General features: G+C 33.4%; 1 protein-coding gene across 9 annotated transcripts in view; it reads right to left on the bottom strand.

Moving 5' to 3' along the window:
* ORC4 (origin recognition complex subunit 4) overlaps positions 1–15,877 on the bottom strand; it is a 91,255-nt gene that overhangs the window by 41,988 nt on the left and 33,390 nt on the right. For 7 of the 9 annotated variants that reach the window (XM_078070761.1, XM_036064777.2, XM_036064782.2 and 4 more), the window contains exons 2-4: positions 15,545–15,618; positions 12,912–12,988; positions 12,236–12,326 (exon numbers count right to left, since the gene is read on the bottom strand). In XM_078070761.1, the coding sequence (XP_077926887.1) occupies positions 12,236–12,326; positions 12,912–12,988; positions 15,545–15,601 (225 nt within the window). In that variant the 5' untranslated portion in view covers positions 15,602–15,618. The remainder of the gene's footprint in view (positions 1–12,235; positions 12,327–12,911; positions 12,989–15,544; positions 15,619–15,877) is intronic. The other 2 variants (XM_078070762.1, XM_036064781.2) reach the window with 2 other exon arrangements.

A 15,877-nucleotide genomic window follows, 5' to 3' on the forward strand; every position in this document is an offset into this window, starting at 1 on the left:
GACCAAAAGTGACAGGACAAAGGTAGGGATCACAAACCCAGTAAAATGAATATTCCTGTAAAAAATCAGTCAAGGGATTCACAAAATAAAAGGATGTAAAATATGACACCATAAACCTAAGATGCAGGGAGGAGAGGAATAAAGAATGGGTTCAAACTTGAACCATCAACTTAATATAGACTGCTATATGCAGAAGATGTTACATACAAATGTAATGGTAACCACAAATCAAAACCACTAATAAATATGCAAAGAATAAAGAGAAAGAAATCCAAATCTATCACTAAAGAAAACCAGCAAACCATGAAAGAGAGAAAGATAAGAAAGGATAAGAGAAAATCTTCAGAAACAAGCACAAAGTAAGTAATAAAATAGGACTAAATACATATCTATCAATAACTACTCCGAACGCAAATGGACTAAACGCTCCAATCAAAAGACGTAGGGTAACAGATGGACAGAAAAACAAGACCCATCCATACGCTGCTTACAAGAGCAGCTTACACTTTAGACCTAAAGATACCTGCAAATTGAAAGTGAGGGGGTGGAGAAACATTTATGATGCAAATAGATGTCAAAAGAAAGCCAGTGTAGCAATACTTTTATTAGAAAAAATAAACTTTAAAACAAAGATTGTAACAAGAGACTAAGAAGGACACTATATAATAATAAAGGGGACAATCCAGCAAGTTATAACAATAATAAATATTTATACACCCACATGGGAGCATGTCAATACATAAAATAGTTAAGAAATATAAAGGAAATAATCAATAATAATATAATAGTAGGGGACTTTAACACCCCACTTACATCAATGGACAAATCATCTAAACAGAAAACCAACAAGGACACAATGGCTTTGAATAACACACTGGACCAGAAGGATTAAGTCAGAACATTCCATCCTAAAACAACAGAATACACATTCTTCTCAAGTGCACATGGAACATTCTCCAGAATAGATCACATATTAGGCCATAAAACAAGCCTCAACAAATTTAAAAAAAAAATCAAAGTCATACCATGCAACTTTTATGATGACAACACTATGAAACTAGAAGTCAACCACAAGGAAAAATCTCAAAAAACCACAAATACATAGAGGTTAAATAACATGCTACTAAACAATGAAAGGGTCTACCAGGAAATCAAAGAAGACAGAAAAAAGTACATGGAAACAAATGAATATGAAACACACAAGAGTTTAAAAACCTTTGGGATGCAGTAAAAGCGGTTTTAAGAGGGCCTATAGCAATACCGGCCTACCTCAAGAAGCAAGAAAAATCTCAAGTAAACAACATAAGCTTATACCTAATGGAATTAGAAAAAGAACAAAAAAACCCTAAAACCAGCAGAAGTAAGGAAATAATAAAGATTAGAGCAGAAATAAATGCAATAGAAACAAACAAACAAACAAAAAAACACCCCAATAGAACAGATCAATGACACTGGGAGCTGGTTCTTTGGGGGAAAAAAAAAAATCAATAAAACTGATACACCTCTAGCCAGACTTTCAAGAAAAATATAGAAAAGACCCAAATAAACAAAAATCACAAATGAGAGAGGAGAAATAACAAACACCAAAAACTACAAGCAATTATAGAAGAATATTACAAAAAACTATATGCCAACACTGGACAACCTAGAAAATACGGATAAATTCCTAGAAACCTACCAAAACTGAAAAAGGAAGAAATAGAAAATTAGAAAAGTCCGATTGCCAGCAAGAAAACTGAATCAGTAATCAAAAAACTCCCAACAAACGAAAGTCCAGGGCCAGATGGCTTCTTGGGCAAATTCTACCAAACATTTAAAGAACAGTTAATACCTATGCTTCTCAAAATATTCAAAAAAAATAGAAAAGGAAAGAAAGCTTCAAATTCATTCTATGAGGGCAGCATTACCCTGATACCAAAACCAGATAAGGACACCACAGAGAAAGAACTACAGGCCAAGATTTCTGATGAACCTAGATGCAAAAATCCTCAACAAAATACTAGCAAACCGAATCCAACAATACATTAAAAAAAAAAAAAAATTCACCATGATCAAGTGGGATTTATTCCTGGGTTGCAAGGGTGGTTCAATATTTGCAAATCAATCAACGTGATACAACACATAGTAAGAGAAAGGATAAGAACTATATGATCATGTCAGTAGATGCAGAAAAAGCATTTGACAAAGGACAACATCCATTCAATATAAAAACTCTCAACAAAGTAGGTTTAGAGGGAATATACCTGAATATAAAAAAAGCCATATATGAAAAACCAACAGCTAACACCATCCTCAATGGGGGAAAAACTGAGAGCCTTTTCCCCAAAGTGAGGAAAAAGATAAGGATGCCCATTCTCACCACTTTTTTTTTTTTTTTTTTAAGATTTTACCCATTTACTTATGGATATGAGAGAGCGAGAGAGCATAAGCAAGGTGAGTGGCAGAGGGAGAGGGAGAAGCAGGCTCCCTGCTAAGCAAGGAGCCCCATGTGGGGCTTGAACCCAGGACCCTGGGATCATGACCCGAGCCAAAGGCAGATGCTTAATTAACACAGCCACCCCTCACTCTCACCACTTTTATTCAACATACTACTGCGAAGTCTTAGCCACAGCAATTAGAAAACAAAAGGAAATAAAAGACATCCAAATAGGTGAGGAAGCTGTAAAACTTTTCACTATTTGCAGATGACATGATACTATATATAGAAAACCCAAAAGACTGCAACAAAAAACTGCTAAAACTAATAAATGAAGTCAGTAAAGTTGCAGGATACAAAAATCAATGTAGAGAAATCTGTTGCATTTCTAAACACCAATAACGAAGCAGTAGAAAGAGAAATTAAGAAAACAATACATGAAAAATTTACAATTTTTTGTAATTTGTACCAAAATTTACAATTGCACCAAAAATAATAAGATATCTAGGAATAAATACAACTAAGAAGGTGAAAGACCTATACTTTGAAAACTATAAAAAACTAATGAAAGAAATTGAAGACAACACAAAGAAATGGAAAGAAATTCCATGTTGATGTACTGGAAGAACAAATATTGCTAAAATGTCTACACTATCCAAAGCAATCTACAAATTTAATGTAATCCCTGTCAATACCAACAGCATTTTTCACAGAGCTACAACAAACAACCCCAAAATTTCTATGGAACCACAAAAGACCCCAGACAGCCAAAACAATCTTGAAAAAGAAAAGGAAAGCTGGAAGCATCACAATTTGAGACTTCAAGTTATATTACAAAGCTGTATTAATCAAAACATTATGATAATGGTAAAAAAACAGACCATTAGATCAATGGAAAAGAATAGAAAACCCAGAAACGAACCCACAACAAAGCAGGAAAGAATATCCAACAGGAAAACAAACAACTGGTGCTGGGAAAACTGGAGAGCAACATGCAAGAGAATGAAACTGGGACACTTTCTTACACCATACAGAAAAATAAACTCAAAATTGATCAAAGACCTAAATGTGAGACCTAAAACCATAAATATCCTACAATGGAACATAGGCAGTAATTTCTCAGACACAGGCCATAGTAACTTCATTTTAGACAGGCCCCCGAAGTGAGGGAAACAAAAGCAAGAATAAACTATTGTGATTACACCAAAATAAAAAGTTCTGCACAGTGAAGGAAACAACCAAAAAAACTAAAAGGCAACCTACTGAATGGGAAAAGATATTTGCAAATGACATATCTAATAAAGGGTTAGTATGCAAAAATGTATAAAGAACTGACACAACTCCAATCAGAGAAAGACAAGTATCATATGATCTCGCTGATATGAGGAATTCTTAATCTCAGGAAACAAACTGAGGTTTGCTGGAGTGGTGGGGGGTGGGAGGGATGGGGTGGCTGGGTGGTAGACACTGGGGAGGGTATGTGCTATGGTGAGCGCTGTGAATTGTGTAAGACTGATGAATCACAGACCTGTACCTCTGAAACAATAATACATTATATGTTAAAAAAAAAAAAAAAAGATAGTAGGAAAGGAAAAATGTAGGGGGGGAATCGGAGGGGGAGACGAACCATGAGAGACTATGGACTCTGAGAAACAAACAGGGTTTTAGAGGGGAGGGGCGAGTGGGGGGATGGGTTAGCCCAGTGATGGGTATTAAGGAGGGCACGTTTTGAATGGAGCACTGGGTGTTACACGCAAACAATGAATCATGGAACACCACATCAAAAGCTAATGATGTAATGAATGGTGACTAACATAACATAATAAAATAAAACTAAAAAAAAAAAAAACTGACACAACTCAACACCCAAAAAACAAATAATCTGACTTAAAAATGGGCTGAAGACAGGAACAGACATTTCTCAAAGAAGACATACAGATGGCCAATAGACACATGAAAAGATACTCAACATCACTCATCATCAGGGAAATGCAAATTAAAACCACAATGAGATACCATGTTACACCTGTCAGAATGGCTAAAATAAAAAACACACGAAACAACAGGTGTTGGCAAGGATGTGAAGAAAAAACAAACCATCTTGCACTAATCCAAAGGGATACATGCTTACAATAGCCAAATTATGGAAGCAGCCCAAGTATCCATCAATAGATGAATGGTTAAAGAAGAGACAGTATGTATGTGTACACACACACACACACACACACACACACACACAGGAATATTATTCAGCCATAAAAAAGAATGAAATCTTGCCATTTGCAATGACATGGATGGAGGTAGAGAGTATAATGCTAAGCGAAGTCAGTCAGTCAGAGAAAGACAAATACCATATGATTTTACTCTAATGGGGAATTTAGGAAACAAAACAAACTAGCAAAGGGAAAGAGAGAGAGAGAGAGGCAAACTAAGAAACAGACTCTTAACTACAGAGAAAAAACTGATGGTTACCAGAGGGGAGGTGGATGGGGGAAACGGGTGAAACAGGTGATGGGGATTAAGGAGTGCACCTGTTATGATGAGCACCGGGTGATTAAAATAAAAACTTAAAAGAGAGTTGAAACAAGTTTATAGCACTCTTTCCATTGACTTTATTTCAAACAAGTTATTATGATTTGCCTAGATCAGCTCACAACTTTTTCATGATGTGTTTGTATGGTCTGAAATGATAACTTAAATGTATTAGCATATATGTCTCCAAATAATAATTTTAGTTCCAATGTGGATATTGCTAAAACTTACTCTGTGTGTAACTACCTAGGTAATGAATTATATAATTTCAGTATTTTTCACAAACACAGTATCTTTCCAAATATTTTAAATTACATTATATAGTAAAAAAATTTAGTTGGTTATTTGATGTTACACCAAGCAAGACAACCAATATCGCTACTCCATTTCCACAGTTTTTGTAGCTAACAATTTTACAAACATACCGGCATAGTTTATTTAGACTTGCCAGCAATCAGGGATTTTTATGTTTATCTACTCTTACTATTTCCAAATACTTGTTTCTTTGTCTACAATAATTTCTATATAGAAGAGTAATTTCCAGGGTACAATCTGTCATTTGGAACTGCATCTATTTTTTTTAATAAAATGTCTGAAATACAATAAGCCACACTAACTGTTATCTTTATCAATTAACTGTGGATTCCAAATTTTTGTACTTCAAATAGCTTGTACAAGGTAGTGTTATAAATATATTGTAATCTTATTTCTTATATTAAAATTTACATGAGAATTCTTGTCTAAAACAATCTATTTTATGTCTCAAGATACTCCACACACAACAAATTACAAAAGTGACCAAAGTAAATAGTGCTCCTCAGCTCTTTGACCTCCCAATATTGGAGTGCAGCATACTGTCAGCATACCAAGAACAATCTATCTGTTTTATTAACTGATAAATACTCTCTGTTAATGGCTATCATCTTCTTAAGTCCTGAAGAAATAGAAAAAACTGACATAGGAGTTTATATAAAGACGATGTAACATGAAAGAAAGGAAACAGTAAGCTGATGAAAAAGATTAATTACTACTGAAAATGTGTATTTTAGAAAATAAATACTTTGAGCCATTTAAGCCAGACTTAGATAAACACAAAACAACAGACTAAGAAGGTGCATGACAAGGAGGAAGACAAGAAGGAAGGATTGTTAGAAACTAAAATGCAGTATATCACATTAGAAGAAGCAAAAGATAGAACAAATGGTGAAGAAAATCACACTGATGATATGGCAGAATGCTGAGGGAGAGGAAGAAAAGAAAGAAATATGGAGAAATAAGACAGAGAAATGAGAATAAAGGCTTAATAACAGGATACTTTAATCCTAAGAAAGGACAAGAAGAAATGAAAGAGAGGAAATACTCGAAATAAAATTATTCTTTAGAGAAAACAGACCTAAATTCATATTAAGAGGGTTTGTATAATATCAGTTAATTTTATGATCAATGCTTAAACATAGCTTGTGAATAACAAATGCAGTAAGACAAGAGAAGGAAATGAAAGGTATAAAAAGAAACAGGAATGGAAGAAATAAAACTTTCTTCTATTTGCAGATGACATAATTGTCTGTAGAAAATCCCCAAGAACTGACAAATTTTTGGAACCAATGATCAATTCTAGCAAGATTGCAGGATACAAGATAACACACAAAGGTCATTTGCTTCCCGCTATATCAGCAATGAACACTTGGAATCTGAAATTAAAAATATAATACTATTCGCATTAGCATCAAAAATATTTAAAAACTTAGGTATAAACCTAATGAAATATATGTAAGACTTATATAAGGAAAACCACAAAACTCAATGAAAGACCCAAGAAAGATAAATGGAAAGATATTCCATGTTCATAAATGTGAAAATTCAATATAGTTAAGACACCAATTTTTCTAATGTGATCTATAGTTGAAACTACAACTGAACTCTAAAATTCCCAGTAGTTGGAAATTAATATTAATTATAAAGTTAATATAATATAAAAAGGCAAAGTACCCAGAATAGCCAAAACAATATTGAAGAAACACACAAAGTTAGAAAACTGACACTGTCCAACTTTAAGGCTTATTTTAAAGCTACAGTAATTAAGACAGGTCGAAATAGACTGACACAAATACAATTAACTGACCTTTGAAAAAGAAGCAAAGGTAATTCAGTGAGGAAAAGATAGCCTTATCAACAAATGCTGACACAATTTAAACATTTATATGCCAAAAGAAAGAAAAAGAATCTAGATACAGACCTTATAGGTTTCAAAGAAATTAACTCAAAATGAATCACCAAACCAAATGTAAAACACTAAGAACTATAAAACTTCTAGAAGGAAACATAGGAGAAAACCTAGAAGATCTTGGGTTTGGTGATGAAGTCTACTTATTTATTTATTTTTAAAGATTTTATTTACTTGTCAGAGAGGGCAAGAGAGCAAGAGAGAGAGCACAAGTAGGGGAAGTGGAGGCAGAGGGAGAAGCAGGCTCCCAGCTGAGCAAGGAGCCCGATGAGAGACTCGATCCCAGGAACCTGGGATCATGACCTGAGCCGAAGGCAGACGCTTAACCAATTGAGCCACCCAGGTGTCCCGGTGATGAAGTTTAGATATAACACCAAAGTCACAATTCATGAAAGAAACAGCTGATAAATTGAACTTTTTTTAAAATGAAAAAACTGGGGGTGCCTGGGTGGCTCAATTCAATAAGCGTCTGTGTTTGGCTCAGGTCATGATCTCAGGGTTCTGGGATTGAGCCCTGCGTAGGGCTTCCTGCTCAGTGGGGAGTCTGTTTTTCCCTCTCCCTCGGCCCCTCCCCCTGCTTTTGTGTGCTCTCTCTCTCAAATAAATAAAATCTTAAAAATAAATGAAAAAACTGCTTGCCAAGGAAACTAATAATAGAATTAAAAGATAAACCACAGATTTGGAGAAAGTACTTGCAAAACACATATCCAAAATATACAAATAACTCTTAAAACATATCAATAAGAAACCAATCAACCCAGTTCAAAAATGGTCATAAAATACCTTGCCAAAGATAGATGAAAAATAAGCATATGAAAAGATACTTAACATCATACATAATTAGAGGATTGCAAATAAAAACAGCATTGAGATACTACTACCTATCTACTAGAATAGCTAAAATTAAAAACACTGACAATACCAAATGCTAATGAGGATGCATAACAACAGAAACTCTTATTCACCGCTAGTGAAAAAAAGCAAAATGGTAGTTACTTTGGAAGACAGCTTAGTAGCTTCTTAGGAAGCTAACCATGGTCTTAGCAATTGGTGTTCCTAAGTATTTACCCAATTAAGTTGAAGACTCTGTCTACATATACAAGTGTTTATAATAGCTTTATTCAGAACTGCCAAAAATTGGAGCCAACCAAGATTTCCTTTAATAGGTGAATGGATAAATAGTGGCACATTCAAACAATATAATATTATTAAGCAAATAAAAGAAATGGACTGTCAAGCCATGAAATGACATGGAAGAATCTTAAACTCATATTGGTAAGTGGAAGAAGTGAATCTGAAAAGGCTATATATTTTATGATTCCAACTATGTGACATTCTGGAGAAGGCAAAACTATGGAGGGCAATAAAAAGATTAGGGATTGCCAAGGGTTGGGGATGGGAGGATGAGTAGGTAATGCACAGGGGACTTTTAGGGTGGTGGAATTATTTTGTACGACACTGTAATGGTGGATACGTGACAGTATGGATTTATTAAAATCCACAGAATTGTTCATTACAAAGAGTGAACCTTAATGAAAACTATGGGACTTAAGTTAATAATAACATATTAATATTGGTTCATCAAATTCAACAAACGTACCATACTAAGGGAAGATGTTAATAATAGGGGAAGTTGTATGTATGTGCATGGGGAGGTGGTTATAATAGGGGAACTCTCTTTTATGCTTAATTTTCCTGGTAAAAAATAGATCTATTTTAGCCAATTTACTAATGAAATGGAGTATAGTTTTAATTTATATTTAAGCACCTTTATAAGTGTTTACTAACTCTATTTCCTTTTTTTCTGAAACTTCTCCATGCTTTTAGGGACAAACTTCCAAGTTCAGAATAAATTCAGGCATTAGCTGCTCAAGTTATATTTTTAGGCCTGACACTTTGATGTAAACATCACTGAGATTCAACTTCTCTGTTGTAATGCCACTTTGTTTCAAGAAGCATAGTTTAGGATGGAATAATAGGTCTAATGTACTGACTCCCTAGATCTCATTTTCTCAGAGTATCACTATGAGCTTCTTGAAGAATTAAAGTACTAGTATCTAAAAGTGTTTTTCAAACATCTGTATGATGATGTATTTTCCAAATATAATAAAACAATGAAGACTGAAAAAAAAATTATCCTGTACTGAAAAAAGACCTAAATTCATATTAAGGGAGTTTACAGAGTATCAGCTTTTATGACCGAAGCTTAGATATTGGTCTGAAATTTTCATACTGCTAAGATAAAGAAATTCTGTTAAGTATCTAGACAGGGAAAAATCACACACACACACAAACTCAAAACAAGCTGTCGTGGTCATCAGTGATATTCACCAAATACTTCTGTTAACTTCCCTTCTAGTCACCTAGGCGGAATGTACTTCTTTACTCTCTTGAAATGAGGTGCGACCATATGACACTTTGGCCAGTTAACTGTGAGGAGATGTGCTCTGTATCACCTCTGAGTAGGAACTCTAAAAAGAGTGTGTGTCCTTGATTCATCACGTTCAATTTTCCTACATTACCAGCAGCTTTACCTTGCAATTTTATGTTTTAGAGTTGGTTACTTTCCTTAAACTTCATGAACCAACTACTGCTAGCTCAAACTTTTCTTCTGTAGCTTCCTCATCTCTCTCAGTCTTCACAGAATTGAACAGAGTTAGGACCTTCCTCTGGATTAGGCTTTGGTGTAAGGGAATGTGTAAGCCACTAAAACTTTCTCCATATCAGCAATAAGGTTGTTTCACTTTCTTATCTTTGGTGGGTTCACTGGAGTAGCACTTTTAATTTCCTTCAAAAACTTTTCCTTTACATTCACAGCTTGGCTATTTGGTGTAAGAGGCCTAGCTTTCAGCCTATCTTGGCTTTTGACATGACTTCCTCACTAAACTCAATCATTTCTAGCTTTTGATTTAAAGTAAGAGATGTGTGACTCTCCCTTTTACTTGAACACGTAGAGGCCATTATAGTGTTATTAATTGGTTTAATGTCAGTATTGTTGTGACTCAGGGAATACGCAGGCCCAAGGAGAGGGAGAGAGATGGGAGAGTGGACAGTGAGTGGAGCAGTCAGAACCAACACATTTATCCATTAAGTTTGCCATCTTATACAGGCATGGCTCCTGGCACCCCAAAACAATTATAATAGTAACATCAAAGATCACTGATCACAGATCACCATGACAAATATAATAATGAAAATGTTTGAAATATTGTGAGAATTACCAAAATGTGACAAAGAGATAATACAAGCAAATGCTGTTGGAAAAACAGTGCCTGCATACTTGCTCAATAAAGGGTTGCCAAAAACCTTTAATTTGTAAAAAATGCAATTATCTGCAAAGTGCAACAAAGCAAAGCAAAACGAAGCATGCCTGTACAAACCAATAAAAATGGTTTTTTTTTTCTCTTCCCTTTTTTTCTGGACTACAGACAAATGCTTCTTTTCACTGATGCATAATAATCTATTATATGGATGGACGTACTAGCATTTATTAACCAGTACTCTGTTGATGGACATGTATGTTGTTTTTCATCTTTTACTATTAACAAATGGTGTTGCAATGAGTAACTGTATATACATCATTTCACAAGTGTAAATTCCTAGAAATATTGTTGGAGTCAAAGGGCATATGACTTTGTAATGTGGTCAGATGCTGTCTATTATTCTAGTTATGTCAATTTATACTACCAGCAGAACACTTGTCTATTTCCCTATAAGTTCACAACTTTAGTGTTATCAATTTTACAGGTTTGTCAACCTGGTAGAAAAAATTGCTAATATTTTTAGTTAAAAGTAAAATTGAATAAGTTTATAAGTTTAAGACAAATTTGTATTTAATTTTCTGTGACCTTTCTGTGCATATCCTTTGCACAGTGTTTCTATTGCTAATAATATTATTGTTAAAAATTTTAAATATTCTAATAGCTCAAAGGCATACCAGTCACATGGTTTTCCTGTCAAAACCACCCAAACAGTACTGAAGTCAAACACAAAGGAAAATCATACTGAAGAACTCAAGAATAAAGAAATAATGGTTGTATAAAATGACTGAGCATAGGACTGAATCAAATTATAGTCAAAACTAAAAAATTATTGTAAATATTATAATAAATGTGAAAAATTCTTCAAAGATTAAAAAAGAAAAGAAATTACCTAGATTTATATCCCCACGGGAAATGGGTGATTACAGTAAAACTGTAAAGTCCTTATTTCCTCACCTTACCTAATATACAGTCAACATTTATTGCTTTAAAAACAATCTTACTTCTAATTTATATAACTTTACTTAATACATAATTTTACTTCTATACATAATAAAAAAAGCATGTTACTGAGAAATCTAAATTCACTGCATGGAATATAGCAGAAAAGAGCTTTCATATAGCCCAAGTACTGAAACTTAATAGTAATATATTCAATGTAACAGTCATAATTTGTCTCATACATTGAATAAAAATGTGAAAAGAAAAAATGAGGGGAAAAAGCAAGAGAATCTTCTTGAGGTAACTAAGCAAATAAGATAAAGACAGAAAGTAGAAAAGAATTCTAGAAGACGTGACTGTACATATGAAAAAAATTACTTGAGGTAGGGTTAAACAATAAACAATAGGGGAAAAAAGAATGCATGTTATGACAGTTACCTAATTTATAAACAGAAACACCTACCTTGCAGGGTTGGTGTAAAGAATAAATGATAACACAGATAAAAAGTATAAGATAAGGTATAGAACATAGATAAAAGGCACAAGAAACATGCTCAATAAATGCTAATTTGTTTTTTCTACTGGCAATCACAAATTCTTCACAGACAAAAGGCCATGATGGAAAAAGTATCAATTGAAAATTTGTTACTGTGGAGAAAAATAAGGTAAAAACAATACGCTCAACTCAAATATACCACTCTAATTTTTAAGGCTTTGCATGTCTTTGTATGTCTATGATTTAAAGAAAAAAAAAAAAAGGAAATAAGATAATGAAAATAATAAAAAATATTTTCAGTACTGTCTATAAGAATCATCACATGCCTACACAAACAAGAAAATACCAGAAATCAATAGTTTTACCATGGTCTTTCCTGATCCTCGGGGTCCAATAATGAGAACAGAGTTACTTTCTCCATGGATAGCAGTTCTTTTCAGCAGCTCAATTAAGTGTCTGAAATGACATAAATAAGCCAAAATTTAAAAAGGAAGCTGGAATAATTTGCTAGGTAATACTATTTAAAAGTTGAATTTGAATATGCACAGAAAATAAGCATTCCCTTTTTCTCTCTCTCTGGGCACTGGACTTATGCTCTATATAGTCCTACAAAGAAAAACACAGAAGAGAGGGTAGGTCAATATGGATTCTCTGGAAACCTCAAGAGGAAACCAAGTAAGTTTGAAATATCTTGGCTTTCTGATGGTATGGGACAAGGGACGACAGTGGCAAATCTTGGGAGCTTTCACTCCACAACTGGCTGTCGAGTATTTAGGTGCAAAAAGCTCAGAATTCTCTCCGTAATACCAGATGGCAGAAGCAACACAAGATTGAAAGGTAAGGAGCTTTCTCATTATGGAAATATTTTATATCTGCTCTTGCTTTATAATATTCAGTGTTTCTATAAAAGAATAATTTTTTTATCTCTACAAAAGTATCTGTCAGCCTTATTCAAGATAAAATCTGTGTAAGATAATTTTTGCAAAACCTAAGGGCATCTTTAAGTAGGTTTATAGCAGACAAAGGGATAGCTAAACTTACTTGTATTGTACTTGTACTCCAAATAAGTTACTATGTGGGCTCTGATGACAAAATCTTTCCCGTAAAATTCTTTGTACCTTATAAAAACAAAGTGAATAAATATAAATGAAAATGTTACACACAAAATAAAAAATGAATGAGAATATACATTTACAGCAGTCAGAATTAGGTATTAATGAATCTATTCAACCCTCCCCAAAGAACTTGTCTTCAAGAGTTCTGGTACCATTTCCATGAGTTGTAAAATGAACGGTTCTTTTCACCTATCTCAAGTCCCAGAGGAAGGATGAGAATTTACTTGTGAGGTTCAACAAGAGAAAAGAATTACTTACTTTAGCCACATCAGCAATTTGAGGGCTGCTTTATTGCGTGTGAATAAATGAATACTTCACTTTGTATGTAACATATCAGCCAAGGAAAAAAGACAGGAGAGAATCTAATAATGTAATCTCACCTAATAATGCTTCTGAACCACACCTCAATCTTTAGAGACCAAACAAATCTGAACTGGCTTAACCCAAGCCCTATCCATTTGCACCTGTCATAAAAGTCAGGATTCTGAGAAAATAAAAGAAGTTTAAAGGTTCATATAGCTACTGGACCTATAGGACCTATTAGAAGCAGAGCATGCTACTACTAAAAGAGCATGATCCATGCCTAAAGAAACAGTGCAAATAAACTGGAAAGAAATGACACACTGAAAAAAGTAGTAATTCAGCATATAAGGAAATGCTCAATTACACGGAAGAAATTAGATTCATCTATACCTATAAAATGAGGAATCACTAGAATGAATGAAGAAAAAAAATTCTTGTAAGGACCTAAATTTTCAGTTTGCCTTAGAATAAAGGGCTTAGACTGAGTTGTGAAAAATTATGTCAGATAATCTAGCACATTCTTTAAAAAGACAGACCATTAAAGGATTCCTTTTCTGCATCTGCTGCTAATACAGAAATCTTTCAAAGACAAAAACCTTAGGAGGCTATTTCAGATTTGGTCCCATCATCAGAAACAAGAAGCTTCCAAGATTATTTGCTTCTCTCAGACTGACAGCATGGGACTGATTCTTCATGTACCAAAAGATAAAATCTGAGTTCTGTTTATATGTACCAGAGGCTAAGCAAAGCAAATTACTCAGTGGTAATAAAATAATCCTAATTATCATTATATAAGAAGGGGAAAGAATAAGAGGAGTGATGCCAAAAGAGCCAATTATGTGGATTTTAAAGTTACACTTTTCTAAATCTTAATTTTTTTAGTCTATAAAATGGAACAATAATAGTTTTCTGGCAGGCCTGTTCTCAAGATTAAATAAGGCAGTCTTGTCTGTAATATAAGTATTGTATAGGTAATAGCTGATACCTATAAAACACTTAAATGAGCATATATAATCATAATACTAATCATATTGTATATTCCTCTACCTAGATAAGATCATTAGAAATCAAAAGATAAACCTCATCCTTTGCTTTTCCAAATTTCATTAAAGTCTAATGAGAGGCAACAACTATGTATAAAATCTAAGGGATAAAGTGAAGTGAAGCTGTAGTGAACAGTGAAAGGTTCAAAAATCTGAAAGTGATCTGAGATGAAGGTTAAACAGGTGTACACGTGTATAGAAATTAAGCTGTAAGTGGAAGATTTGTGCACTTTACTAGGATATGTAAATTATACTTCAGCTAAAAATTTTTCATAAAACAGAGTTAAACATCTTCCTTCCAAAAAAAAGTTAAGGTCTTACATGAGGGATGCCAATAACATACATTTAGTTTTGATTAGAAAAAACTATAGTTCTGGTCAAGTGAGATAAACAGAAATGCCAGGACGGAGTTATTATACCTATTCCCTACTATATTTCTTAAGAGACAGACACATAGATATATGCTCAACACTTGGAATACAGTATGTACTTAAGATAATATTAAATGTTCATGATAAAAACACTCAATATACTAGGAAAAAAGGACAACATCTTCAACCCGATAAAGGGCATCTATAAAAACCTATAGCTAACATCACATCAATGGTGAAAGACTGAATGTATTTCCTCAAAATCAAAAACAAAACAAGAATGTCTGTTTTTGTTGTTGTTTACTCAATATTGTACTGAAAATTCTAGCCAGGGAAATTAGACAATAAAAAAATAAATAAAGTCAATCAGATTGAAAAGGTTAACTGTATTTGTAGATGGCATTATCTTATTAAAAAACTAAAGAATAAACTAAAAACTATTAGAACTAGTAAGTGTGGCAAGGCTGCAGGATACAAGATTACATATAAAAATCAACTGCATTTAGATACACATGCAATGAACAAATAAAAAAATTAAGAAAACAATTCCATTTATAACAGCATCACAAGAAATAAAATAGGAATAAATTTAACAAATGAAGTACAGAATTCTTAATTAAACTGAAATTAGGACACATTTGGGAAGACAGGAGTAAAGTTAGGATTCCAACTATCTAAAGACTTACAAAGGATGAAAGTAGTGTAAGACAGTCTCTCCTTGAGAATGGAAAGGGTGATTCTTCATAAGTGTTAAGGGGAGAATTCAAATTAAGAAGATTACTATTTCTCTGATCAGCTTTGCATGGTAACAAACTTTGAGGTTAATGAAAATATATACTAACCTGTGACAGGTACTCTGCATGTATTAAGTTGTTACTCTTTGATTTACGACTGCTCATTTTAACAAACTGAAATCCTTAAAAACAAAAAAAGCATGAATACAAAACATTACTGGCTTGAAGAGATTCTTTAAGAATTTACTATTACAGAATCAAAATAAACACAAGTTTTAAAACATGAAAATGTCCCAATTTCTCAAACTTTAAAAACTCTCAGCTGAATCTCTTGTGTTTCATTTCTTAATATATGTAAATCAAACTGTCATGCGGTATACCTTCAACTTATACATTAATATATGTCAATTATTTTTCAATAAACTGAAAAAAATCTCAACA

This window comes from Halichoerus grypus, chromosome 4, assembly GCF_964656455.1.
Source record: "Halichoerus grypus chromosome 4, mHalGry1.hap1.1, whole genome shotgun sequence".
Taxonomy (NCBI): Eukaryota; Metazoa; Chordata; class Mammalia; order Carnivora; family Phocidae; genus Halichoerus; species Halichoerus grypus.